Source organism: Truncatella angustata (assembly GCF_020726525.1).
Source record: "Truncatella angustata strain MPI-SDFR-AT-0073 chromosome Unknown BKA67scaffold_7, whole genome shotgun sequence".
In the NCBI taxonomy this organism is placed as follows: domain Eukaryota; kingdom Fungi; phylum Ascomycota; class Sordariomycetes; order Amphisphaeriales; family Sporocadaceae; genus Truncatella; species Truncatella angustata.
The window spans coordinates 572929-599706 of NW_025763387.1; the positions used below are offsets into that span (position 1 = coordinate 572929).

General features: G+C 48.9%; 9 protein-coding genes across 9 annotated transcripts; 4 read left to right on the forward strand and 5 right to left on the reverse strand.

The window, feature by feature from the left end:
• Positions 1–2: 2 nt before the first annotated feature.
• Positions 3–944, forward strand: BKA67DRAFT_661384 (SGNH hydrolase-type esterase domain-containing protein; the record flags this gene model as incomplete). The annotated part of the gene is made up of 3 exons (XM_046107801.1): positions 3–265; positions 396–584; positions 638–944. The coding sequence occupies 3 exons, from the start codon at positions 3–5 to the stop codon at positions 942–944; spliced, it is 759 nt and encodes a 252-aa protein (XP_045954911.1).
• A 216-nt stretch (positions 945–1160) lies between these two features.
• Positions 1161–2414, reverse strand: BKA67DRAFT_594027 (uncharacterized protein; the record flags this gene model as incomplete). Its single annotated transcript, XM_046105009.1, has 1 exon — positions 1161–2414. The coding sequence occupies one exon, from the start codon at positions 2412–2414 to the stop codon at positions 1161–1163; it is 1254 nt and encodes a 417-aa protein (XP_045954912.1).
• Positions 2415–4221: 1807 nt separating this feature from the next.
• BKA67DRAFT_363282 (uncharacterized protein) lies at positions 4222–5487 on the forward strand. The gene is made up of 3 exons (XM_046096435.1): positions 4222–4678; positions 4735–5187; positions 5247–5487. Exons 1-3 carry the CDS (start codon positions 4604–4606, stop codon positions 5436–5438), a joined length of 720 nt encoding a protein of 239 aa, XP_045954913.1. The 5' UTR covers positions 4222–4603; the 3' UTR covers positions 5439–5487.
• Positions 5488–8417: 2930 nt separating this feature from the next.
• BKA67DRAFT_538446 (uncharacterized protein) lies at positions 8418–9773 on the reverse strand (the record flags this gene model as incomplete). Its single annotated transcript, XM_046100466.1, has 1 exon — positions 8418–9773. The coding sequence occupies one exon, from the start codon at positions 9771–9773 to the stop codon at positions 8418–8420; it is 1356 nt and encodes a 451-aa protein (XP_045954914.1).
• Positions 9774–12648: 2875 nt separating this feature from the next.
• BKA67DRAFT_594028 (peroxiredoxin) lies at positions 12649–13677 on the forward strand (the record flags this gene model as incomplete). The annotated part of the gene is made up of 1 exon (XM_046105010.1): positions 12649–13677. The coding sequence occupies one exon, from the start codon at positions 12649–12651 to the stop codon at positions 13675–13677; it is 1029 nt and encodes a 342-aa protein (XP_045954915.1).
• Positions 13678–13883: 206 nt separating this feature from the next.
• Positions 13884–14576, reverse strand: BKA67DRAFT_538448 (uncharacterized protein; the record flags this gene model as incomplete). Its single annotated transcript, XM_046100467.1, has 1 exon — positions 13884–14576. The coding sequence occupies one exon, from the start codon at positions 14574–14576 to the stop codon at positions 13884–13886; it is 693 nt and encodes a 230-aa protein (XP_045954916.1).
• A 942-nt stretch (positions 14577–15518) lies between these two features.
• BKA67DRAFT_538449 (uncharacterized protein) lies at positions 15519–16561 on the reverse strand (the record flags this gene model as incomplete). Its single annotated transcript, XM_046100468.1, has 2 exons — positions 15519–16426; positions 16489–16561. The coding sequence occupies 2 exons, from the start codon at positions 16559–16561 to the stop codon at positions 15519–15521; spliced, it is 981 nt and encodes a 326-aa protein (XP_045954917.1).
• Positions 16562–18942: 2381 nt separating this feature from the next.
• BKA67DRAFT_594029 (uncharacterized protein) lies at positions 18943–21441 on the forward strand (the record flags this gene model as incomplete). The annotated part of the gene is made up of 3 exons (XM_046105011.1): positions 18943–19381; positions 19434–19511; positions 19562–21441. The coding sequence occupies 3 exons, from the start codon at positions 18943–18945 to the stop codon at positions 21439–21441; spliced, it is 2397 nt and encodes a 798-aa protein (XP_045954918.1).
• A 2105-nt stretch (positions 21442–23546) lies between these two features.
• Positions 23547–26497, reverse strand: BKA67DRAFT_681490 (uncharacterized protein; the record flags this gene model as incomplete). The annotated part of the gene is made up of 7 exons (XM_046108919.1): positions 23547–25004; positions 25284–25348; positions 25569–25618; positions 25695–25818; positions 25906–25946; positions 26222–26269; positions 26327–26497. The coding sequence occupies 7 exons, from the start codon at positions 26495–26497 to the stop codon at positions 23653–23655; spliced, it is 1851 nt and encodes a 616-aa protein (XP_045954919.1). The 3' UTR covers positions 23547–23652.
• Between the last annotated feature and the right edge of the window lie 281 nt (positions 26498–26778).

Genomic DNA, 26778 nt, shown 5'->3' on the forward strand with positions numbered 1-26778 from the left:
CCATGGGCTCAGGAAAGACCCCACTCCGGATCCTCTGTCTAGGCGACTCCCTAACGAGTGGATATCCACCATCGCATCCCTATGGGGGCAAGTTGGAGGTATGTCTCGAAGCAGCATTTCCATCGCATCAACTCCACGTCGAGGTTGACGGGGTACCGGGTGATTTGGTGGTGAAAGGTTCGTTTATCGAGCGCATGCAGTCAATGTGGAAGACACATGGCAAGAAAGACGGTTTCGAATGGACGGTCGTGCTCGGCGGAACGAAGTGAGTTCATGGTCCAGCCTGCTTGTGCTTCATGACTGTTCTTCGCCCTTCCCTAAATACGCCTTTGTGGACAAGCTCTGGGAGCTTGTGTCAAGAAACATGCAAGACGGATGACTGATGACTGATACAGTGATATCGGTTGGGGCTATCCGGCAGACAAGGTGTTCGAGGCACTCAAGAAAGTATGGGATATACCACTTTCGAAAGGCGGCAAAGTACTAGCCTTGACTATACCAGAGATCAAGATGCAGAGTGAGAATCTCGATCGGAGTAGGGCTGCTGTTAATGAGGGTATCAAGGCATATAAAAAACCAAACTTGTAGGTGCTTCGGCCGACCCGATCAACTGTATAATATGCTGACTATAACAAAGTTACACATTTGACCTGTACGAGGCAGTACCATACCGCAGCATGTCTGAAGAGGACCGGGAGAAGTACTGGGACCCAGACGGTGTACATTTCACAGAGGCCGGCTATGATCTTATTGGCGAAAAAGTCGCCGAGGGTCTTACCAAGATAATCCGTCTGGAAGAGGCACAGTCGACGGAAATTAGCTCAATAGTCACCGATGCAAGACAGAGGAAATTGATCGAGGAGATGATATTTGAGGAAGAGATGGGCAACCCAAAACTGCTGAGTCAAGGCTGGATAGTCGTTCGGAAGAAAGACCTCGATTGAATGTACCGCTTTCGTGCGGAATGCACGCAAAAGCAAAGTGCGGCCATGTATTGCCTCTGCTTCTGGTCTCTAACCTAGTTCTATACCAAGGGCGATTCTTGTGGAATTGATGTAGTTGATCAAGTATGAACTAACTCCATCGAGCTTTATGCTCTCTATGCCATGTGCAACCGTGAACGCCATGCCAATCGTCATTCATAATACTGGTGCCGAGACTCAAACCACCAAGTTCGCAACAACAAAATCTGGGAACTGGTTTTGCAAAGCATTGGTAATGTTCTCGACCTCCTCGGCCAAACCCTGCACATTGGAGTCCCATCTGCGCATTTCTTTACCAACAGTCACCTCTGCTCTACCGCTGCCTTTCTCGCCCGAGGCCTCGCCTCCCTCAAACCAGATGATCTCCTCGATTTGATCAATCCTGCCGACGAGTCGACCTTGCTCGATCATCTTGGCTGTGGTGTCCTCGGCCTTCTCCGACGAAAGGCCGAGGAGGACGCCGAGAGCGTCGAAGCCGATATTGCTGTAGAGGCGTGAAATGCCCAGCAGGTTGTGCTCTACCACAGCCTTGGCCAGGACGGTAGAGCCGTCGGATGTTGTCGCAAGTTGGTGTGGCGCCAGACTCTGAGCGAACTTGTCGACCTCGGCGGGAGCCAGCAGTCGATCAAAGAACATCTTCTCGAGAATACCAAACTCTTCCAGGCTTGCTGATCGCTCGTCCTTGAACAGTCTGCCTAATGCACGGCTTCGCAGGGGACCGGCCGGGGCAAGAATGGCACACTTGATAGCCATACTCAGTGTGAGCAAGCGCTCTTCCTCGGAGATGGCAGTGGAGAGGCTAATATCTTGGTATGCCTGACAAGCTGAAAGGAATGAGCGGTTGGCATCCTGGATACGGGCCTGGGACAGTTTAAAGTGTAGATTTAGCGAAGGATCGCTGACTGTGTAGATGATGTTCTTGAGCTTGTTGAGGTATGATTCGGCCGATGTGGTGTCGTCTACCTCGAGGTAGTTTCGCACAATCCTTACCCAGATGCGAGCGCGGTCTTCGTTGGTGACTTTCCTCTGAGCGCTATCGAGGGGGATCTCGGCCAGAGCCTTGGCGGCCTCGAGGTTGTCTTCATTGCTCTCATGGCCGTCGGCGATGAGAAGTCTGATCTCGGCTGCTTGGTCGTGGAATGTAGATTGCTGTGCAGCAAGGACGTCAAGCGTGTATTTACCGACGTCGATCCATAGCTCGGCGTTCTTGAAGTCCTTCAGAGCAGCGACAAAACTCGTCACCAGCTGTCGTAAAGCCACGATGGAGATGGAGCCGCTGAATAGTGCATCGAGTATCGCTCGAAAGTCGGGCGAGATTGTTGTCGGGGACGACGTGTCTTTCAAGCTCTTGAGAAGTGAATCGAAGGCTGCGGCTGGCTCGGGCGACGACTGCGCCGTCGCTATGGCATCTGTGACCTGTTTCGATGCCATGGCGGCGTGACTTCAGAGCTCTCGGAATTGTTAGGAGAGTTTTCTGCAATACTGTTTGCCTGTTGGCGCATGGAGCTATCTAAAAGCGATGTGACTTGGTGGTGAGAGCTTCAGGTTGCTGCTTTGTTGCTGTCCCATGTCCATGTCCATGTCCATGTTTCTTCGTGTCCATGGCTCGGTGGTTTGGCAGATCGATTTGCGGGGGGAAGCTCTTCTGACGTGGGGCGGGCGCGCTTGGCTGCCTTGTCACCTAACGTACAAGCTTCGGGAATAGTCCCTTTGCTTTGCTCTGTTGAGCCTCATTCTGTTAGCGCTCCGGTCGTAGCATTGCAGCTCCCCCAGGTGGTCCCAAACCCTGCAATTCCATGGCTTTAAATTCAAGCTTATTCAACGACTCTTTTATGTAAGCACTGTATAGACCCTGCGTTTGTTTGTCTGTGGAAGCAAAGCATGCCGCCACAACTCTGATCTAGACTAGGTTAGCTGTGTCTTCTTGTCACCTGGCCTTCCTCAGCGCCCTTCTTCACCGTGGAGATGACAACTTTGTCCAGCCCTTACTACCGAACGATACACCATCAGAACAGCACTTCCCAGGACATGTGGAGGCTGAAGCCCTCGGCTACGTGTCCAACGTCGAGACATTGCTGAGATCTGAGGGTAAGGATAGGACGGCAGATCGGCAAAATCGCCCAGATCTCAGAGATAGCAATCTCGCTTGGCCCGGTTTGTGGTGTCTGGACTGGCCCCGTCGTGCTTTGGCCATGTCTCTAGTTTCATGTTTGTGTCCATCTCGGAACGCCCAAATACCAGCCTTGCAGTCCTCTCTCTTTACAGTATACTTGTACGGTGGCGGGTTTGGGGCTGGCAGGGGTTCGTTCTTCGAAGCTTGCCGAGAAAATGTGGGTGCGAAACTGGGCCCGCCAAGACGAAACCGAGCCAGAGGGTTCCTGTGCTTCAAATGCAAATATCAGAAACCAAGGCGCTAATACATCCCATCTTTCTACTGGCACAGATGGCCAAGACCCATCAACTAAATCTGAATTACTAGTTCTGAGTGGGCAGTGGTCCGTATCACGACTCATTCAGCATCGGCTCATTCACAATCAAACAACAGCGGCAGTTAACGCACCACGCTTGGTCTTGTCGTCTGCTCAGCCACCGAAACACTTCGGAGGGTCTCAAAGGTAGACATGCGAGCATGCCTGTGTCTCATGGAATCATCGAGTGACTATACCACTGGTCTCAATAGTCACGCGACGGGAGTAAGTGATGCCCCTGTGATTGAAGGGCAAAGTTACCCGCTATTCACCCTTCTGCCCTTCTTCCAAGTACCACCGATTACAAAGCACACAATTCGAGTCCACAATCGAAGAAGACAAGCAACTGTCCGCCTTGGAAATCCGACCATCTCACTCCACTCTTGAAAGCTTGGCAATGACTATTCACGATCTGTCGCCGGCATGTCTGCGCTTGAACACAAGAATGTCGTACCGAGCGAGTGGAAACCATCCTAATCGAGGTGATCGTAGTAAGGTTATGGGTGATCTTGTGGGCCCCCCGGTCCTAGTCAGAAACAAAACTCGCCTCAGCTCATTCCACCCGCGACTCATCACGGGAGTTCAGACCATCCCTATGATTGGTTAGCCTTGGAGACCTGCAGCATCTTCATGTTCATGTCCGACCAATAGGCATCCTGGAGGGAGGTCTGTACGGGATGCCGGTGAGCCAAGTGTGTCGTCCGAAGCTGTAGATGAGTATCAAAGCAACAAAACTTCACCATGTCTATGTTCACCTCAGACGTCTGACCGATGCGCTACTACCCATCATGGCTCAAAACTCCTCGACACTAGTGCAATAGATCTATGGATATTGGTGGAGGCCAGCTGCGATAGATGCTCCGGTAAATTGTTAGCAAAGCCGGCAGTGGTAATCTTTCACCAATTGAACATTGAAGACATTGACTATATAAGAAACGATGGTTGCCAACTCATATTCCCTTTTGCTTCTCTCAGTATCAGTATCATCTCAGTAGTCTTCCATTCTTCTCCTTTCTTCTAATCTATCCTCTCGGGCTTGCGATCGATTCGTAGCTCCTTCACTTCTTATACATATTTTTATACGATTGATTCGTAGCATAATCCACTATCACATAACTTGAACTCAATCTCATACATTAAATCACCTCCATCATGTACACCAACGCACTTCTCTTGGCTCTGGCAGCTTCTCCCCTGGTCGCCGCCCATGGCAAGATCGCAGTCGTCGTAAGTCTTTACACATAACGCCCTTTTCTAGTCAAATATCTGACATGCTATAATAGTCTGGTGACGCTGGCGGCAACGGCACTGGCATTGGAATAATGGGTGGCGTTGTTCCCGGACCTGGAAAGAACAAGGTAACCGAGGTCGACACTACCGTCTTCGGCAAGACCGACATCCAGACCGACGGTCTCGGCAAGACCAACGGCAACGGCAAGAACACTGTTGCTATGGTCAAGATGGCCATGGCCCAGTCTGGAGACACTTTGCCTCAAGTCTCATCAACCGGCGGTAGCATCTCCGGTACCTACCACATCGTCACCACTGACGGCGCTGGTCCTATCAAGGCTGTGCTGGACCCTACTGGAACTGGCGCTTTCTCCACCGGCACCATGCTCGACGTCACCACACAAGTGCCTGGCAAGGGCGGAAACATCAAGCCTTCCAAGAGAAGTCTCTGGACTCGTGGAATGGACATGATCATGAAGCGTGCTTCTAACGTCAATGAGGATTACGTGAGTTCCCACTAAATCGATTTTATTACGTGTCCGGACTCCGGCTAACACTACAGCAGCCTATGGCTTTCAGCGTTCCTGCCGGCACTACCTGCCAAGGATCAATGGCTGGACAAGAAAACGTCTGCTTGGTCAAGATTGCCAACAGCAACAACGCCGGTCCCTTCGGCGGTGTCATTGCCATCCAGATGGCCGGTGCTTCTGCATCCAACTCGACAACCAAGCGTGAGGCCAAGAACTTCAGCGCATAAGTGACTAATAGGCACACATGGAAGAGGAATTTGAGGGTGAAGCTATTCCACATCCCCGTGCAACAGAAGCGTACTAAAAAGAAGTGGTTGGAAACAGTCAAATGAATGTACATATTAGCATAGATACATATTCCACCAGATGTATGAACATGAGTTGAAACATAAAAAAAAAAGTTGAAACAGATGAAAAATATTCGCTCTGTCCCTGCTGCTAGTTCTTGACATTTCACAAACCTTGAATTGCGTCTACGAAAGCTGTTGCCTTCTCTGTTTATGATGTGATAAGTTCAACTGCTCCGGCCATGTAGTATGAGAGATCGCAACTGTAAACAATTACTACTTTTGTCAAAAACTCTTAGAACAGTCTACTGTCAACATTACTTCCATTTGTGCTTATATACACTTGACCGATGTACTGGGTCCTGTTGCATTTGTAAATCTTCCTACGCAGAATTTAACTGCTGACATCGTCGAGCTAGAAGCCTCGATACGTCACCCACCACCGAAAGTATTTCCATAGAATTTGCAAACTGGGACAGGAAGTCATTTCTCGTTTATGACCATTTTCAATATTCTTTCTCAATATTCGGTATTAAAAAAATACAACCGAGGGTTGTCATCCCGTAACGAGTCCGCAGGCAAGGTTCAGCGCGCTGCACATTCTCAGAAAGCAGTTCGCTTGGATGCTTTGTCTTGTTAAATTATCATCGACAAGCACCGCAGAATTGCCTCTCTGTATGCCTTCAGCTTTCTTGATGACTTGCGGGCGAATCAAGGAAGGTTGGCTGGGAAAGAACCGCCGAAGAGGCTCAAAGGCGGTCTCTATCAAACTTCACCCAGTCAATACATCGTGGAGGCAAGGTAAAAACAAAACTGTTCAGGAAGTAATCTCTCTATTGGATGACTTGGTTCCAACCCCTCAGAGTGCTGAGACTGGTTTTAGTCTTTCATCACGACATACCAGACGTGTTTTGTGTTTTGCCCCATCTTACGTCTGCACCGGAATATCCCCAGCTTAAGAGAAAGAATGATCAAAGTTACGAAAATCCTGGATTATGATCATGAGGCGGAACACGAGTGCTTTGGTGAAGGACGGTTCATACAGGAGCGAGTAGGAAGTGCCTAAAGATGTCTCTATGGAGAGGCTTCCCTCCCTGATTTGAATTAGTCTAGGCGGTGCGGCCAGGTGACTAAGGGATCAAAAAGTCGTAACGGGTCGATTCTGGGCGTATATGACCATGTAAATATTTCATAATAATTATAGACGGGGCATGTCTGATACATATCGATGACTAGGCTGCTGAATCAAAACACGCCGCCCATCGGGAGAATCATGATGATTTATTATAGATAATTTGACGACATGAGTGGCTTCATGAAGAAACAGTTTATCACATTTTACGATTAAGATTAAAATGAGATTTCATTAAGAGAGATGATTTTGGCTACTAGGGACTTATATGCTTTCAACTTCCATTGCCTCTGGCGAGTGGGCAGACAAAGTCGAAATGAACATATATATATACTTATGATAAGAATGACAAGATTTAGTCAAATACCTGTAGCATGGCCCATTCTAATGATTGACCACGGTTCTCAAACCTGATCCGTGAGTCGGTTATTATGTGTTAAATATTTTTATACTATCTATAATGACCCAAACAAATACAGCCACCAGACATTTGAAGCAGACAGAATTTTCACTAGTGCTCGTTTATCTAATTCTTCCGGGAAATTTTTTCCAACAATTTATACATTTCTATCCCAACCTCACTATCAATATTGCAAACAAGACTTAGTACCAAATGCGCAAGTTCACAGTTAAAGAGGCCATAAAAGGTACGAACGCGATCACTCGGTAGGCTCAGGCTGTCTCAGCACATCGAAGATATGTTGCAGTTACCCTTTTTTTTCGTGTGTCCTGCATCGTGTGTCCTGCATCGTGTGTTTCTGCCATTAAAACGTACGTTGAAGATAAAGGGGCATTAGAAAAAGCTTATGAATAACTAAGGTAAGGCTTGAACGCACGGAGAGCCGAGATCGCTTGTAAGAAAAAGGGCCGTGCAGTTGCTACTCAAGCACACTGCCCGGCGCCGTCGAAGGGCTCAAGGCAGTCATATGCTGGGGTTTTATGTATAGCCGGGCTGATGCTTTCCATCGGCGTAGCTGAAACGGGCTATTAGAGTCGTACTGTCGCTTGAAGGAGGATGACGACGAGCTGAGTATGAAGGAAGTATACATCCAGAAGGAAGCCATAGGAAGCCGCGTCTCACTATACACGGTTTGGATGATACCCAGAAGTAATATATTTGTATCAGACAGGATCTGGTGCGCTGTAATTTCTTGAGCATGACAAGTTTAAGTAGTTCTGGACTCCACGACCTTATGACTGCCAAGCGAGGCGTCACCAAACATCTGGCTGAATAACATTATTCTACCAGTACCGCTATCGCCGATACGTCTGCTAGGGAATGCTGGTATGGTAGTGATACCGTGCTTGTTCCTAACCGCTACTAAAGAAAGTCAATACAAGCTGATCATGAAGTACCAAGCTCAGAATGATCCCATTCTATCACCACATGCCTGGGATGCGAAGGTTTTCTTGGACACAGTTTATTTATAAACAAAGCGATATTTCCGCGCATGATATGATTCAAATTTGAGGGCCTGCTGTGTCCATGAATGCTGGGAAATCAAAAGTGCTCAATGCTGATGCTAAGTTATACCGTCCCATAAATTCACCTATGCGCCATGCCTTCCTAATGCATTTTGTAGTAACCCAGTGAACCCATGTAAATAACGTCCAGGACGACGCAAAAAATAATACTAACGAGGGCGGTGCATCGTGCACTGCCATTGAGTTTTTTCTTTTATCTCGTCAGGCACAGTTGACCTTCTCTTTCCGTCACTTGCCAGAGTTTTCTCGCGGATTTGAGTGATTGAGCTATCTGACATCACAAGTCGTTTGTCAAGAGCTTCCTACGCAGCTTGTACTGGTTCCAGAAATGTCGGCTTGCTGGGTAGTTCTGTAGGCTCCTGTTTGGTAACTGGCGGCGTCTCACCCTTTGAGTGTGGACTGTTCAATATATCTCTCAAAGGAGAAGGTTGAGGAGTCAGGCTCTCCGGTGCTCCCAGGGACATCTGTCCCGCTGGCTTATCACTTGCGTGACCTATTTGTGAGCTCTTGATGGTTGGCAAGTTCGGGCGTTTCGCCGCGCGGGTCGTTACGCCAAGGGAATCTATACTTCCGCGCAAGTAGTCCTCATCTTCTGACGAGTCATAATTGGGCGTAATATGTGCCCTGGCACGAGGCTTTCTCCGCTGCTTCTTTGGTTCATCTGATGCATCGGAAGAATCCTGCGAGAGACTTCGGCTCCTGGTGGTGCGCTGGCTTATGCCGCCTCGACTTGATGCTGTGCTCCTTCTCTGATTTGACCGTCGTACCGAAGCGGCGAGCTCAGCCTGGTCGGGCGCCTCCCCGTTGCGCAGTTTGGCGTCGATCATTTTCTCCTGAACCTTTCTGCCCAGTGGAGGCGCATTACTAGTCTTGCTTGCCTTGCTAGCCATAGTCCGCCTACTGGCCTGACTTGCCAAGCTGGTGCTCCGGCTGACTGGCACTTTGCCTTCCATGATTTTCGCGGGAGGTGGGGGTTGTAGCATCCATTTGGCAGCGTCTTTGTCCTTGGGCCGTTGGCTGACGATAGGGGGGTGGTAATCATTCACCGGGGGGTTCTTGGCAGTAGAGTAGAAGTCCCATCTATCTTCCTCGGTCACTTCCCGCGGCTCTTTCCCCAAGGTCTCAAGCATGCGATTGGCTGAGTTGCCGGCGTACTTGATGGCATCTATCAGTCTGTGACCAGCTTGGGAGAAATCTCTTCCCCACAGCTCTTCATCCTCGCGCTGATATCTCTTTTTATTCCAGTCGTCGGACCATGTCTGGGATATGCTCGTCGATAGCGTCGACTCGTTATCTTCTGGCACGACGGTTGTTGTGCTATCAATATGGGTTGTGCCGACCGCGATACTACTTGATGTGGTACTCCTACTTTCCCGGCCAGCGCTGTTCAGTGCCCTTTGGCTCGTATTCTTGCTTGCTGAACCGGACTTCTTCTTGGGCAAGCTAGGACCCATCATTATCTCCTCTTGCCAGTACGGATTCGTGTTGAAGGGGTCAGGTTGCGGATATAAGTGTGGGTTCTCAGCCTGCATTCGCAGTTTCTCAGCCCGATCTCTCGTGGCTTGCTTCTTCGATTGCCGGTGTTCGCGTGCGTTGGTGCATGGTGTGCAAGCGCAAATGTAGAAGATGGCTGATTGCACAGCCACTAAGAACGACATGGCTGCTGAGTATTACTGGATGCAAGATGCTCAAGTAATATTGTCCAATGAGGGGTTTACTGCATACAGAACCCGCAGAGTGTATGTCGAATTGTCCGAGGCATTCGGAGGGGCGGGCTGGACGATTGCAGTTTATATTTTCGAGACAAAATACCGAGGCGTGCCTGCCAACCAGGATGTTTAAGAAGGTGTGATGCAAGCCAAGACAAGACAGTCGAAAGGTAAATGGGCAAGCTGAATTCAACGTCCGCAGTTATTCGTGTTTCAAGGTGTGTGGTCCAGCCAGTTTATACCCCTAAATCACGACAACACGGGAGTGGTAGTTTTGAGAACGGCTCAAGGTCTGGCCGGGGGAGAATGAGCCAATTGAACTGATAAGAAGACTGTATATAGTTGGCGCGATGGTGAATGGAAGTTGTTGAATCGAATATGTATATTTAGGCTAGAGGCGAGGGATGTCGCAATGTAAGTTAGAGTGAGAGTACGTGGCGGCTCAGCCCGAGCTGTGGTAGCGAATTGGGACACGGGGTGGCTACTGTGATAAAGGTGGGACAAAAGTAAATGAAATCAATGAGAAACGGCTCAACGGCAGGGTGGTGATGTTGAGGCGTTGGTGTAGCTCAAGAACAAAGGGAGACGGAGAGGTTGAGGTGGGGAAAACAATGGCACTGCTAATGCAATGCAGGAAGACCGAGACAGTCGGGTCCGAGTGATGAAGAAGCCGTCGCGATGACGGTATGGCGGGAGCAAAGCTTGAACAAGCTTGAGCAAGACACCAGGTCCGTAGTAAGCAAAAATAAATGGTAGATAGAAATGGAGGGATCAAGAACAAGAGCAGTTGAAGGAATGTCGAAGCACGGTCAACGGTAGTAGCAACGTGTTGTGGTGTGGTGTGTTGGATAACGAGAGACGAAGCGAAGAGCTGAATAATTCCTGCCGATCATATGGGGGACCCCTACATAGATCCGTTCCTCGCGGGTGAGGCTTTTGCAGGTTGTAGGTTGTGGTTGTAGGATGTACGTAAGGAAGGATGAGGCGGTGGCCGGTCGTGCAATTCTGCGGATAGGTGCTAACATGCAGGTTGTCTCGTCGTTCAACCTAATGCAACCAACTGCCCTATTGGGACCTGGATCAAGCTGGAGGTCCTGCAGGTATGGCCCGAAGGTTGAACCCAGTGCAGACCGTAATTGTAAATTGACGGTTGCAGTTGCCGGGCTTCAGGCACCGGTTTGAAGTTGTTTCGGCGCCTATCGTCATTCGCCAGATGCAGAATGAAACTGCGTTGACTTGACGGCGCAGGATCGATTGATGCTGCTCGCGCTGTGTTTCCCAGAAATAGGGGACCACTGCCCATTTTCCCGGATCTCCCTCGTACCAAAATGAGCATTTGACAGGGTTTCAGCTTGCGCCACAGGTCATTGCCATTGGCGGATTGGCTCGTTCCCTTAGCTGAGCCCCAGAATTGAGCCACTAGCCCCGCCGAACAACCCAAATCGAAACGACGAACAGCGGTGCAAACAGCTAATTTGCCCCGCTCACTTGTACAATTCGAAGGTTGCAGGTCCCTTCCATGGCCGCTGGGCACACCCTCTGAGCCTATAAGGTTAGTCGGAGGGAGCCCCCCCTGCCCCCCCACCCCCCTCTCCCCCCTAGCTCATAAACTCGGCATATTATGCATCCATCTTCTGTTGCCCCTCGCAGATTTCTGGAAATATGCTTCCGACGCCAAGTAGTCGACTACAAAGTATCGTTACGATATGTATGTATTAGCGGGAGCGCCATGCAGCTTTGCGATTGTACACTCGAGCACGTTGAGACACAACTTGATTCGTTGGGTTTGATGATGATCAACCCGCTGGATCTATCTTGCTCACTTTGGGATTTCAACATGTATGTAGATACTGTCTTATACCAACGCCGCCTTCTGACACCAGGACACATGAATGGGCACCCACGACTGATGAAAGAAGTATATTATCTCGACCCGCCCTAACAGAATTTTCAGCACTATCATTATAGGCTTTCTGACGCTAGACGCGAACTCAAGGATAGACGTTTTCAAAATGTGAGGCCTTGCTTACCAGAGGTCTTCTTGAACAATCTATTTAGCGCGTCGCATTTGGAGTCGGGCAGCTCCTTGAGGCTCTATCGGTGCTGCGTACCAAGGCCGGACGTGTATATCTACCAACACCAAAGGTTTGGTACACCCGTATGCTTGAAAGGTCAAAAGTTTGGCGTTCATAACATTCGAGCATGTTCAGGGTGGTCACGATACTCATATCATGGAAATGAATCAAAGTGCGATCGTCAAAGACGCGCTGACCTCGGGACTCGTATTTTTATGAGTTAAGTAAGTCCGTACAAAATTTTACAACCCGTATTATATGAAAGAACTCCCGGCACGACTTCGCCGCCGCACCCGATTCCACATGCGTATTCTAGCACATCTTCGCCCATACACAATGTTCTTTGTTCGTCTTGTCACATGTTCTTTGACTCTCGATCTTCGAGGTCTTGCCTAGCCAATCCGAGTGGGACTTTCCCCGTGGGCTGACATGACCAGTAACTCCATGACCCGCTGATAAAATTGGATCATTCCAGCTCACGATAACGAGATCGAGAGTAATGATCAAATGGCGCCCCAGCTCGGCAGACCATTCCTAATCTCTGAAATTTCATTGAACGCTATTGTGCAAGTAGCCGAACCGAGGCTATTGCCACATGCGACTCCGGTCCCATTTTTATTATCGCCCTTTTCGCATTCAAACTTGAACGTTTAACTGCTCAAGATGCCCAAATTTTCCGCTGAAGTCTGCCTCAGTGTTTTTGTTGCTTGTTTTCCTCCCTCTATTTTGAAGAAACGTTTCTTCTCATGATGGCTTCTAAAACCCCGGCGCCGCCTTCAGCCGCGCAGCTTGACGAGGTCAGAGCCGCCGTGCGCTCGTTGCTCCACCAGCCTGAATATGATGATGGTTCAGCTGGTCCGGTACTGGTTCGGTTGGCATGGCACTCCGCAGGAACTTATGACGCTGCATCGAAGACTGGAGGCTCAAATGGCGCCGGCATGAGGTATGAGAAAGAAGGTGGCGACCCAGCCAACGCCGGCTTAGCACATGCGCGTGCGTTCTTGGAGCCGATCAAGGAAAAGTTCCCATGGATCACGTACGCCGATCTTTGGTGTCTTGCAGCTGTGGTCGCAGTGAAGGAGATGGGCGGCCCAGAGGTCAAGTGGCAAGGAGGACGTACAGACTTTACCGATGACAGCAAGATCCCTCCCCGTGGACGGTTACCGGATGCCGCGCAAGGTGCAGATCATATTCGGCATATCTTTTACCGCATGGGCTTTAACGATCAGGAGATCGTCGCGTTATCCGGTGCACACAACTTGGGACGCTGCCATACCGACCGCTCAGGTTTTGAGGGCAAGTGGGTTAACAACCCGACAAGATTCTCGAATCAGTACTTCAAGCTTCTTCTGGCACACGACTGGAAGAAGAAGAAGCTGGCCAACGGCTTGGAACAGTTCGTATATATTGACGAGGATATCGCGCTAGAGGAGGGCGAGAAGCCAGAGGAATTAATGATGCTCCCTACCGATATTTCCTTGTTATCCGACTCCTCCTTCAGGCCGTGGGTTGAGAAATACGCCGAGGATAAGGATCTATTCTTCGACCACTTCTCCAAGGTGTTCGCAAAGTTACTCGAGTTGGGTATCAACCGAGATACCAATGGCAATATTGAGAATGAGGAAAATGTCGAAGAGGGATACAAAAGTGCACCGAAGAAGAGCGGTACCGCCCAAACACCAAACGACCAGAACAAGAGACAAGTTGGCCACGAGGCGGGTCCTCTCCAAAAAGAGAACGAGCAGTACCAGAAGAGGAAGAATGGCGCGAAGTTGTAAAAGCCTCTGAAAAGAAACGCAATTAATCATGACCATGGGCGATAGAGTACACACTTGAGACTAAAGAGTAGACGATCATAGACCGAACAGGGTTATACGGGGCGACCAGAGAACACATAGAAAGGACAGCAGCATAGATCCGGGAAGTCCACTTGTACTTTATTATATAATTCCGCAAGTAGCAGATGCTGTCTTGAACAGAAGAATTAGTCCATCTCGAGAATCTCGTGTAATATTTTCGAAGCCTCGACTGGCTTCTCTTGCGGCAACAAGCCTCTCTGTACTAACTCCTGTTCCGATACACGAGGGTCTTCGTCCAAAGCAGCCTTCAATGATTGTGCCATCTCTGTGACATCCTCGATTGCTACGATAGAGTTCATGATCCAATGTGTTCTTGTGTCTCCACGAATTCCGATTTGAATACTGCGATACTCCAGACGTTCGAGCCGCATCGAGCGCTCCGGATCCCACTGTACCCTTACATCGTCACTTCTCCGTTCCTCTTCTCCCTCGTCCCTAGCAACTCCTTTGCTATCACCAGTTCCCCGAGCGGCCATTTTAGTCGCAAGTACAGCCTTTTCCAGCAGGACCAGGAAATCAGTCCGTCTCATCTTCAAAGCTAGAATACGTTCCTGATTCTTGTCTTTAAACGAATACCCGGAGCGGTACATCATCCAGCACCAGCTTGGCTTGATCCAGGTCATGCGACCCGGCTTGAAGAGGGGCGATGCGTTGAGCTTTTGGTGCTGTACCGCATGCGATGCTATCTCTGCATTGTACGCTTGGTAGACGGTGATGGTCTCCTCGTCGCAGAGGGCGCGGATCTGTCGATGTCGTATCTTTAATGAGGACTTAGAAGAGCTGTGCTGATGCTTGACGTTGGAGATAGTCGTATCCATAATGTCTCCGTTAAAGATATTTGTAAATAGAATGTGTCGTGCTACACATATGTTGGAGCAGTATCTGTACCACACTGCAACTTCTTTTTAAAGGGATGCTGATTTTTGGACCCTGCCTGCCACTTCGAATCTTCACGTCGAGTGCACATTCACAGCAAAAAAAGAATTATCATATCACTGGTTTTCATTAGGAATTATGTAACTTTGATTACTGCTCCAACGTACACATCTATTCACCGACTGACTCATCGCGCCAAGCCACTCTTCTTTAGCTACCCACTGCATTAAATTGGTCCACATCGTGTTGGCGCATTCACAAGCTCCCATACTAGTTGCTGAAGTCTACTGTTTTAGATAGTTGTTAATCAGGTCTTTTTGTACGCAATTATAGCTCACATCACTACGAAGTGTCAATCACAGCCACTGCCAGTCATAAAATAAAAGCGTCCCTCGATTAACCGTACTGACAACATCCACACTCCCATCTATTCCAGAACCAATCCATAAAGCATATGATAAAACCCCCAACCTAATCCGCCATAGCCGTGTCGCACGAGAGTCTAGTCATGCTGATCTTTACATGCTTAAACACCATAGCTATACCGATATTCTTGTTTCTCCTTATCCGAGACTACAGAAGGCTGTTCCGAAAAATGAAGGCCGAGGAGCGTATGAAAGATGATCTCCTCGAAGGGAATGAAACCGGCCGAAAGCTGACCGCCATGAACATTAAATCATGACTGGGTAGGCGATCGAGAGAGTATTGCTGGTTGTGCCTCGGGTCGTGGACGTCAGGCGAGACATGGATAACTTCTCGGGAGGTATTTGCAAAAACACAGTGAAAGAAGTGAGATATGCAAAAAGGAGGGTATTAGGTAGTGCGGACTATATGGTCTATTACCTATCAATGGCCAAGATTACAAGATACTCAGCCAGATGGTTCTAACTCATCCTAGTAGAAGTCCTGAAGGTTGTTGGCAGCCAGTGCGGGATATCTGGCGTCGCCGGCTCAATCAAACTTGTCTGTCTTTTAATAATTCTTGAGTCGCTTGACACGTGTATGTTCTTTAGAAATGAAGAGTGTATTGGAATAACTTCCAGAGCTGTTGGAGAAAATGCTGACTTGATTGGCTCTGACTTACTTGACATTGAAAGTAAACTCATGGTGCCGCTGTGGTCTGGTGAAGGATTCAAGAGCGGAGCTCCTGCATTCATGCCTCCTGAAGATGGACTGGGTATGTGCTCAGACAGTGATGTTCTCACCGTTGTTGGCCCTTGAGGGTTAACTAGGGGAGCCGGTGCATCTGTTGTTGTCGTAGTTGAAAGTCGATACCCTGATGAGTGCGACAGGGAAGTTGATAGCGTTGTAAAGCCTGACGACGGCATAGTCATTGCTATTGTGCTTGTTTCTGACAAAGTCACGGGAGACACTGCGGGGATGGTCCCAGGGGATGTAACTTCTGTCGAGGTTGGTGTAGTCGCCATAGTAGATGTGGCTGGTATTGGTGTTTGACCGCCTTCGCCTTCAAGGCCTGATCTAAGAGGTATAATTGTGAAATTTTGTGATTTCGGCATGGCATCGCTGGTGATCGTGGTGGTAGCGACATTAGGGGAAGGCGTAGATGTGGTCATCAATGAACGACGATCTTCAACAGTCATCGTCTCTACCACAGTAATTATTTCGTACAATTGTGTAGTTGTAATAAGATTGGAATTTATTGTAGTGGGGTTGAAAATAGGAATTTCGGTAACAAAGACAGTGATGGTTTGTGTGGTTGTTGGTCTGATTGTTACGGTAGATATACTGGAATAGGGTCTCTCGAAGGTGGCACTGGTTGGCATACTGGAAGCTGCATTTATTAGCACCTTCGTTTTCATATTACTAGAACATGACGATACTAAGAAGACCTACCTATTGAATCATTACCGAAAGTATTTCCGAGCTCTATCGGCACAGAGAACAAAAAGCTTGTGGTGATGTTCATTTTAAGGGGTGAAGATTGCAGAATACTGAAAATGGCGGCAGGGCTATCATAACTCCAGATGAGTAATATTTTTTGTGTGTATCAGTACGATATGGTACAATTGGGAAGAAATTCACACCGGCACAATTCTGCAATTGGAGGGTTTATATAAATTCTAGTTGGCCGTGACTCTCCAGTAATTATTTTGACTCGAATTCTGACAGTAACTAAAAGAGTGATTGCCATCATACAGACTTCCTAACCACTGATACAGTCACTCATAGCATGATTCAACGCTCACATGTTACCCGATAGTCCCTGCACTCGCAACTAACCTGCTTCTTGTCACACTTCCATGCAATATACTTTTAACTCTTTCATCAAAGCGAGCGTCTCATTTTCAACTACAGCACATGCGTCACTCAACACAGGCTGCATTGCTGGTTAACAACCATTCATGGAGTACCATAAATGGTCCTGCATGAAGTGTAACTTCTCTGGATTATTTCTGATCTCGAACTACACAGCACAGTGTCCACATCCAATGGACAAGTCAGGGGCATACTGATATTGAGGTTTGAAGTGAGCTTCTCCAGGCAAAGCCTCAAATGTTTTCTGAGAAGAAAGCGGATCGACAGGTCTGAGCTTGTTTTGGACGAGTCATACTTTTGTGGTGTTCTCAGAGCAAGAAATGCGGTTAATACGGTTCAAGCCCAGGTCTTGATTTTTGTTTTATATATTCGGATTGGTCGTGATGATCTTACGATGAGCCATAATAGTCCGGCGCGACGTTGTTCGCACTCTAATTCTCCAACAAATCTGGTTGGCAACAATGCCATGTCAATTGTTGCCACCAGGCTGCCTTTTAACACTAGATAAGAGTTATACTGTCGATTCACTTCATCAGAAGCCTAATTAGCATGAGCAGACGACAAAAAGACTCAACTTTTGTTTCATCTGTGTTGCCCCAAGGTAGTCGAATGCAAGTGCGAATCCATATCCAGCTGGGGCCAAGATGATCCAGTCACAAAGCAAGTTGCATATACCGGCAAACACTGCAAGTGTTTATCTGTAAATACAGCAAGTCGTTAATTTCGAGAATATAGACTCGTACAGGAAGAGTGAATGTGTTGCTGTCGGGCGCAGACATCTTCATGGGCACTCACAACACCCTTCTTGCGCCCCTCAGCTCGATTAAGCCACAGTCCACGTTGATTGCATGTGGCAGTGCAGGCAGGCGCCCCATACTGGGCGATTGACGCGCTGCTTCCTCCATTGTTCCAACAATTGTTGTTTTATGCAACTTGGTCCACATATATAGTTTTGGCGTGGAGCTAGATTTTAAGCTTGAAACGCGAACACGATACATCATGATCGATATCACCAACTTTCATGCAACTGGCAGTCGTCGAGTTTGTCATACTTGAGGCGTTCGTGTTGATGGCAAGTGGGACATCTGAGAACATTGGCCCTCTCTGGCGGTGAGCAATTCGCTCTGTGAACAACACTTGGTTCGTCTGGCACAGTAGCATTCAAGAGAGATGGGCAATTCCATCATCGGAGTATTTCATCAAGTGTCGTCTAGACCAAGGTGGATTTCCCGGCTCTCGTAGGGGTGCTTCGTCTCCAACGCATTAATCCTGTCTTGGGCTTGATTTACAAATGTCGTCATTTTCGTCGACCCCTGGTCAAGCCGGAACCAATCAGTCCCACTCAGCTCTCGGGTGGCCTTTCAAGATGGGAACTGAGCAGCAATGATTTGGTTCCAGCAGATCTCAATTCAGGTTTTGGCTTTCTCTCTATTTGGTGGCTCACCAAGTTCTCCAAGTAACGGTTTGATGCAATATTCCCCATCACATTCGATAGCCATGATGTAGTGGGCCAGGGTCTTGTCGCGATCCCGTCTTGGCACTCGCATATATTGGCTCTATCAACATGCGATCGCACATCGACAGGGCTAAATTGTAGCAAGTGGCAGGCGAGTTAAGCATGTAGGGTCTAATTCTCCGCATTCTTCGATGTAACCCGGCATTTAGGCCAGGGGTTCTCTTGCGTTTACGTCTTTCCAGCAGTCTTTAAATGCTGCTCTGTGACCTCGTCCGACATGAATGATGATGTCCTCTCCACTTTCTTGTTCTCGGGTGTGGCACCCTCATGTAATACAGATCCTTTAGTCGGCTCATAATGCCTTAGTACCCACTGACACTTTGATTATGACCTCCACAACAGCATCTCGCCACAATCCAGAGTCCGCTGGCTCAGAGGGCGTACCAACTCGGCCAAAGTTCGACTCAAAAATAACTTCGCATCGATTACGAGAGGGATCGTTCGTGATACCAGCATCTCCAATGGGAAGCAGCATCAGAAAAGGGCGGAAGTCGATATTTCGGGAAGTCGGATTGATGGACGATTGGCGGGAGGGCTTCCAAAAGTCCTCTGATAGCTTGGACGAGAAAGAAATGGACGAAAAAGAGTTCAGCGAAATCACTGGTATCACCTCCGAAGAGCCGGTGTCACCCACTGGCATCCAAGCAGAAGCAAACGGCGATTCAGATGAATCAAAGAGTAGAGCAAGGTGGTTATCCATTATTACCCAGGTAAAACGTCCAAAGATTAAAGCAGCTGCCAGTGCGCCACCTTCAACCGTCCCAAGTCTACATCGCATGACGACAATCGCCTTACTTATAGCCGTTATTATTCCTGCTATCAGCTACAACAACGGCCGTAAGAAGGTTGAAATGAGTGGCGCGGATGCAGGTGTGATTAGAAAGGCTCCCGGAGTCATCCTCGAAGACCGAGCCGATAGTCCAACCGATGTTTGCCTTCGATGGGCACAACAATGTGCGTGGCAACTTTTCTGTTCTTTTGATGCTACCAGTACTGACTATATTAGCCGCCATGCTCAATGGCACCCTTTACATCTACGGCGGCGAGGCAAAGTCCAATGGTGACCAGGATACAAATACTTGGAGTAAGTCTTGTGCCGCACTAGCATCAAAATTCCAATTAACAGCTTGGCAGACAACGACTTCCTTACGCTTGACTTGACAAAGTCGTGGTCAACGAGTTCGCCAGCACTGCAAGGATTGTCGCAACCTTCCGGGCCCCCTGCCGTCGCGATGGGCTATCTTTGGAACGACTATAACAACTTGTATTTATACGGCGGTGAATTTGCGGACAACCCAAGGGTTTCGCCCTCTACAATGTCTACCTGGAAGTACTCAATCACGTCGTCTTCCTGGACCGAATACCAAAACCCTCAGACATCTGCGGGCAATTACTCCACTCCTGGCGGCATTGCCGTGCAACGGGCCGCCGAGGGAGCAGGTATTTCGGTGCCGGAATTGGGGCGCAGCTGGTATTTTGGTGGTCATCTCGATGTAGCCACCACACCTGGCTGGTCGGATCTAGTCACTCGAGTCTACCTAAAAAGTATGCTGGAGTTCACGCACCCAGAATACGCCAATAATGGTGTCGATTCTCTCCATGCAGCAGGAGCGGGTGATGGCGGTGTCTATCGTAACATCACGGAAGGCGGAATTCAGAACCAATCTGGGTTTTCAGAGAGAGCCGACGGCGCTCTTGTATTTGTGCCAGGCTGGGGCCCAGCTGGTATCCTACTTGGACTGGGTGGTGGTAGCACCGAGAACAACGACACTGCGAGTGAATTTTCCAGCATGTCTACAATCGATGTTTACGATATCGAAACGAGCGAATGGTACCACCAAGAAACAACTGGAGATATCCCAGGAGTCCGCGTAAATCCGTGTGCTGTCATCTTCTCAGCACCAGATGCCAGCTCATTCAACATCTACATGTACGGGGGCCAGAATTTATTGCCAGTAGCAGGGCAAACACAGTATACCGATATGTACATTCTGACTGTGCCATCATTCACCTGGATCAAAGTCGATGCCGGTTCTGATAACGAGCCGGCCGCCCGCGCAGGCCATTCATGTCAGGCAAGGGATGGCCAAATGATTGTAGTCGGTGGGTATATTGGCCAGAACAGCAACTGCGATACCCCTGGTATTCATAATTTTGACGCCTCCACCTTGCAGTGGAAGGACTCGTTCACCGCAGGTGATCATGCCGCAGACTTACATCCGGACAACAGTATACTTGCCAACAGTAACGGCTACCTCGTACCCGATATTGTGCAATCTGCCATTGGAGGTAGCTCCGAAGGCGGCGCAACAGCAACAACACCTGCTGTAGGTCAGGCTACTGGAGGACCTTTCCTGACTGGAAAGCCACCTGTATTCACCGTCACAGCGTCAGGGCCCGCCGCAACGATTACGAATTCGTCGCCCACGCAAACAGCCACCAGTGGTACCTCGGATAGCTCTGGGCCCAATGGCGGCCTCATCGCAGCTGGCGTCATAGCCGGAGTTCTAGGACTGTTAGCCCTGTACCTCGGCTTTTGTGCATGGCTCTACCGACGACAGGTCTCTACGTATAAGAAGCATATGCTATTGGCCAACCGATATAGCGGAGCTGATGAGATTGATGGCCTTGCAGCCGGCGGGACGCGGGAGAAGCTTCGCAGACACCGTCGTGGCAGCTCTAGCGATGAGAGTGGAGATCAGTTCGGCTGGGTTGGGCGTATGGACGAGCCGCGATGGATTTCGACAAGTGACGAGCCTTCGCCAGGGTCTGGCACTGGTGGCAGTTCTTCACATGGTCCACGGCCAAGTGAAGATCGCAACCCTTGGGGGTGGTCTGCTGGCTCTATGGGTGGTGTTGGTGCTGGTGTGAACAGAAACAAGAGCAGCGCTACTAGGAGTACGGCTAGCGGAGGCTCAACGGAAGGATTATTAGATGGCAGAGAACCCAGTTTCTTTAGTGTCGTTTTGGGACCAAGAAGGGCTTTGAGAGTGGTTAATGCTAGGGAAGAGTAAGATGCACATCTACACGTAGAACAAGGACCACTGTACGACGTATGATCTGACTTTTTATTATTTATACGTAATGAGATACCATGTAGCCATAATTGTATTTAACACGAAGCATCATGACGTTTTACTATTTGTGAATGGTGCTCAAGATATTCAAAAATGACAGGCAATCATCTACGGATCTTTCGAAGACCATGTAGCAACCAGTAGGCGTACCTCGAGGAACGAACTTCAACATTATGTGCCATAATGTTTACGATATCATCTTCACCATGTAAATGATTATCTCAACGGAGTTCCGCTACTATTCACGCCTGTCTAAAATCTGGTCGTGCATATACTGGCGCCGATCTGATTCTTGGAATGCCTACTCATGGCAGATCCAAGAAGATCCGGACAATATGCGCGGAAGGAATACTGCTCATCGGCAGAAAGTGGGCACCAAAGCCTTCGACGACTATATCGGATGTCTGGAGTGCAGCTCCCACCGAGACTCATTGGACGAGGACATGTAGTCCAGAATTTGCACACATCAACTCCGACAGAGACCTTTTCTTCTTTCCAGAACTCGATCAACGAAGGCTGAGGACCTATTTGGTCGGAACTGTCCGATAGCTGAGACAACCTCCGGAGCCAGTCAATGTTCCTCGAAGGGCCCAGAGAAGTTCAGTATACTGCAATACACATGCCCATCAACCCTGGGCACCAGCATAGGGTCACAGTCCAGCTCGCCCTACCATATCGTAGGAACTTCAAAAACAATTCACTAATTATCGAAAAATTATATCTTGTGCCGCCCTTGCCACGGTGAGCCTCGGTTTGGTGACTCCGGAATGATCTTCCGGCCGTTCATCAAGAAGTATAAGTTCAATTTGTATGAGTATGGCTTCAATAAACAGTTCTAATTAATGGCAAAGTTTGGTGCTATTGACTGTGACTTACAGCATGCTATCGACGATGTCCCCAAAGGAACATGGATAGGGGCTATATAAGCCGTGATTGGAGGGGTGTAGGAGTGGCAGCTCCCAAAATCATTGTTGGATTTGCTACAATAAGAATACATCACAAGGCGAGTTTGAGTAATCATCTAACATTTATGACATGCCAGCTATCACAGTCTACCAGCCGCCAGGGACACGGGGCTGCATGGGTTATTTCGTTAGTGATGCTAGCTCCTGGCTGGCACTCGCGCTCTCACGAGTTCGGAGACTCTCTATCTTGTATGCCAGTCACGACACCTAAGGCATGTATCTATACGTGTGGTCTGATAGGTCTATCTGCGGTCCCGATCCTACACCGCACTTAGCCTTTCATGAACGTCACAATCTAGTTGTCAGGGGCCAGGAAACTTCTGCCAGTGAGATGCGTATGGCAGAGGCGTGAGACCTGCCCCGGTGAGCTGATCGACCTCGAGCAGTATTGGCCCTGCAAAGGCTGGAGTGATCTAGATCATCGCGATCCTGTATATAAATAATACAGATGAACAGTATTCGATAAAAATCACTTCAGAAGATGTGTGCTCTTGTCGATTGACAAGATTTTGGATTTTCGGATTGGGAAGCACTCCGGTATTTCGTGTTACAAAATTCTATCTTATCCGTAGTTTCGCATGCCACAGGCAGAAGAAGCACTGGGCAAACAGGCAAAAGTCATGTCGAATTCAGTTCAATAAACCTATCTATTTTTTACACCTTGACGCTAATACTGGCTTGGAATTCGACAGCACCAACCTGTCTTGGCATCAAAACCACAGGGGCGTACATCACCTTCTGTTTTACTTTCGCCCTGGTCTGTTTCCTCCCGATATCACAGCAGAGAGTGACCAGAATCTTATAGAGACGCTAGGTACCTCGAATCGACAGCATAGCCTGGGTTGTTATGTTAGTGGTAGACACAGTGTAAGCGACTACACGAACGCTGTCTTGCTGTTTATCCGTCGTGATCAGAGTGTGTCGATAAGACGATTGTTATTCTTGTTGTCACATGGCAATATCTGTGAATGATTTGTTCAGTGTCTTTCAACTCGACGCCCGAAGCGCAAATTGATCTCGGCACTATCTGACAAAAGGAAAGCTGTTGTCGACTGGCTCGAACGCTCTACTGTGTAATAGACCTAACGACCAATGAATGTCCCAACGCCCCGCGTGCCATATGCTGGTATCCTAAAACACAAATGCCAAAACTCCGAAAATGCCATAACACGTTATTTTGCCATCATGATAATCTGACTGATGCAGGTCTTTCAGGTTGAAGATTCCATGCAAAGAAAGTTCTGGCCATAAATTCGGACACCCATGATGCTTCTTGTTGCTCGCCAACTTGCTGCAACCTGCTGACCGTATCGCTGCCCAGGCTAACCATTCTTTCAACATACTTTTCGTACTTCTTCAGACTGTTGGCGGCATCTTGAACGCGCTCATCGTGCAGATATTTGACAGCTGAGGAGTGATCAGGGGTAGAAGGATGATGCAACTCCAGATGTGCAATATCCAAGCGTTTCCTCCATGGTCTGCCAACATCCGTGAACATCTCATACAGTGGTGCGGACGGTGACTGGTGTTGGGAGGCGAGTACTGTTGAAGACCAGGAGAGGCTGGCCCAGTATCGCTGTAAGCTCTTGAGGGCAACTGGATCTTCTGTAGCCAAAGTCTTGTTGGCCCGCAAAAACGCGGAATATGAAGGATCCAATGAGGGTTGCCGTACATTCACACCTTGAACCTTGCTGGTCTGAGCAAGGTGGATCACGTGGAGAAGAGATGCTATAGAGTGTTGTGTCTGGCCATCCTTGGGTAATGCATGAAGTTGTGCTCCCAGTCGAGATAACCACGTCCAAGCCACCTCCTCTAGTCCCTCAAAGAACATGAACTGAACGAGGAGAGGCATCAGATATTTATCATTGAGGAATTCCAGAGAGTTCTCGGCCCCCGATGACCGTAGCCATTGGGCTACGCGAAGGCCGGCACCTGAAGAAGCCAGGGCGGCGGGATCTTGTAGAGTAGATGATTGGGCTTGTTTGTTGACCATGGCAAGATAACCTGCGGCACGGCGGACGGTCATCATGCCCTTGGATACTGCCGAGTCAAATACATCGTGGTGATATTGAAGCCCGTTTGGTGCTTGACGGTCGCTTACATTCGGTTGAGCGAAGAGGGGATTGGTGAGGATGGAACCCAGGTGGCGGTCTGTTGGACGATGTTTGGGTGGTACTTCTTTGGCAAGTTGTAGCGAGGTATTTGCAATCACTTTCGCAGCTGTAGCATCGGCTGCGTCGTGTGGCTGCCACGGGTGCTCTTTGTCTAGGTTCTTTCGGAAAGAGGAGGTAATGGAATTGAGCAGCTGCTGGGACTCCCTCTTGTTTAGTGGAAGAGGGTGATGTATCTGAGGCAGAATGCTCTTGTTAAAACCCTTCTTGAGGGATCCCAAAGGAGGAGTACGGGCTACCATGGTCGCGCAACGACGGGAAGCATCCGTTATATAGTTCTGGTTGGTTATCGGGGAGGCGTGAGTGAGTGAGTGAGCTTGCTGTGTTCGACTGGTGACCGGCTTGTCTCTCAACGCAGTGCCGCCTATCAACGGGGTAGACTAGACTAGACTAGATATCTAATCTGTCAAGGACGTGCTTTTGCGAGGCGCTCAGCTGGCTACCAATGTGTACAATAATGTGGGATGCGGGATGTTGCAATGTGCCCACCTTAGGCATCGGGTATGGCATCATGTCATGTCACCCATTAATGATGACCAGGCATGGAAAGCGAGCAGCCAAAGCGTGGGGTGAGCCCCATAATTCCGCTAATGTTATTCCGGGCCGGTGGTGTTGGACCAACTGTGATGCCGCCGGTACCTACATACCCTACAGTACCTCAGGTGAGAGGTTGCAGTAGCCATTTCCCAGACCACTGTGGGGCCGTGCCTGGTACATAGTGCTAACTTATGCCCAGTGCTCAATGCAGGTGAAATTGGATCTTGAAAAATGACCGTGTTTGACAGCCGAACCCCAGAAATTCACAAGCTGGGCAAAGCAAGCCTTATTATTGTCCCCCGCCCCAGCCCGCTTGTTGTTGGTGTTGTGCTTGACCCGAGCTTACGTGGATCATTGAACAGGAATGAAGATGGCCAAGTACAAAGCACACCTGGTGGATCTGAATAAGGCAACCAGAGAGGGATTTTCCAGACCCCATATCTGCCTGGACTGTAGTTCTTGAGGTGTCCTATTTCTGGTTCAGTCACGGCTTCAAGAAAACGAAACCAGCAAGTACCGTGGACATGACACAGCTTGGGCGGAGTGCCTCCTTTAGCGCAGTTGCCAGGGTTTCGCGCATTCCTATTGGCCCGAAAGCTCGAAAAATCCTTGAAGCAAGCACAGCTCCTCCACGCTGAGCGCTAGCCAGAGGGTAGTCCCAGACATTTACAGAAGGTAGAATAACTGCATGCATTCTGCGGTTAATGGATTGCTTGCAAGGGACTCACGATCTGGTATCATGGACTTTCGCATCGTGCTTTTGACCGTGCTTTTGAAAAGATAAGCTTCAAAGTACCAAAAGATTGTAACGTCAGACTTGGTATCAATTACAAAGAAACAAGAAGAAAGAAGAATCCAAACACCCGTAACTCCCTTACACCCATCAAAAAGCGGATGCGGACATTCATGATACATTCACATTGTTAGAGTCACGAGACAACATCATTTAGCTTGGAAAAGATAGCTCTGGCAGTTGATTGGAGTACGGAGTACGGATTGGAGGGTGAAAAAGAGCAACAAGCGTCGAATTTCGCAACCGCCTACAGCTGCGCCTCGTCCGCCCCCAGGTACGCAGCGCAGTGGCCCAGTGACCTAACCTTAGGTTAGTAGCGACCCCAAAACTAGTCTACAGGGCACTTTTTAAGGTACCTTACCCAGCTCTGTGTTGGCCCAAGCCACTGAAGCAAAGGTATTCGCCAACCTCACAGCATCCAGGATGGTTATGCTACGCACTGCACTGCACATTGGAAAGCTCTTGCCCAACAGCACCAACACTGACAGCCGATTGAATTCCCCGTCAGGCTCAATCGATTTATTCATTGCCAACTCTGAGCTCTGAGCTCTGAGCCTCCACTTACTTAGACTACATTCCTTTTTTAGTTAAGTTAGGCCTTTTGCACCTGGCTTCTGCTTTTCTCACCTGTTGCATCTAATCCCAATCTTGATCCCCCATCCCATCAATTCGACCAACCATTCTTCTACACTAGAAGGTCAACTTAATCATCCACCCACTTCCCTCTCTATTCCACTGATTGACGACGTCGCCTTCTTTGGTTCATCTCCCTCCCATTTGACCATATTTTGTCGCCGTCGGTGCCTTT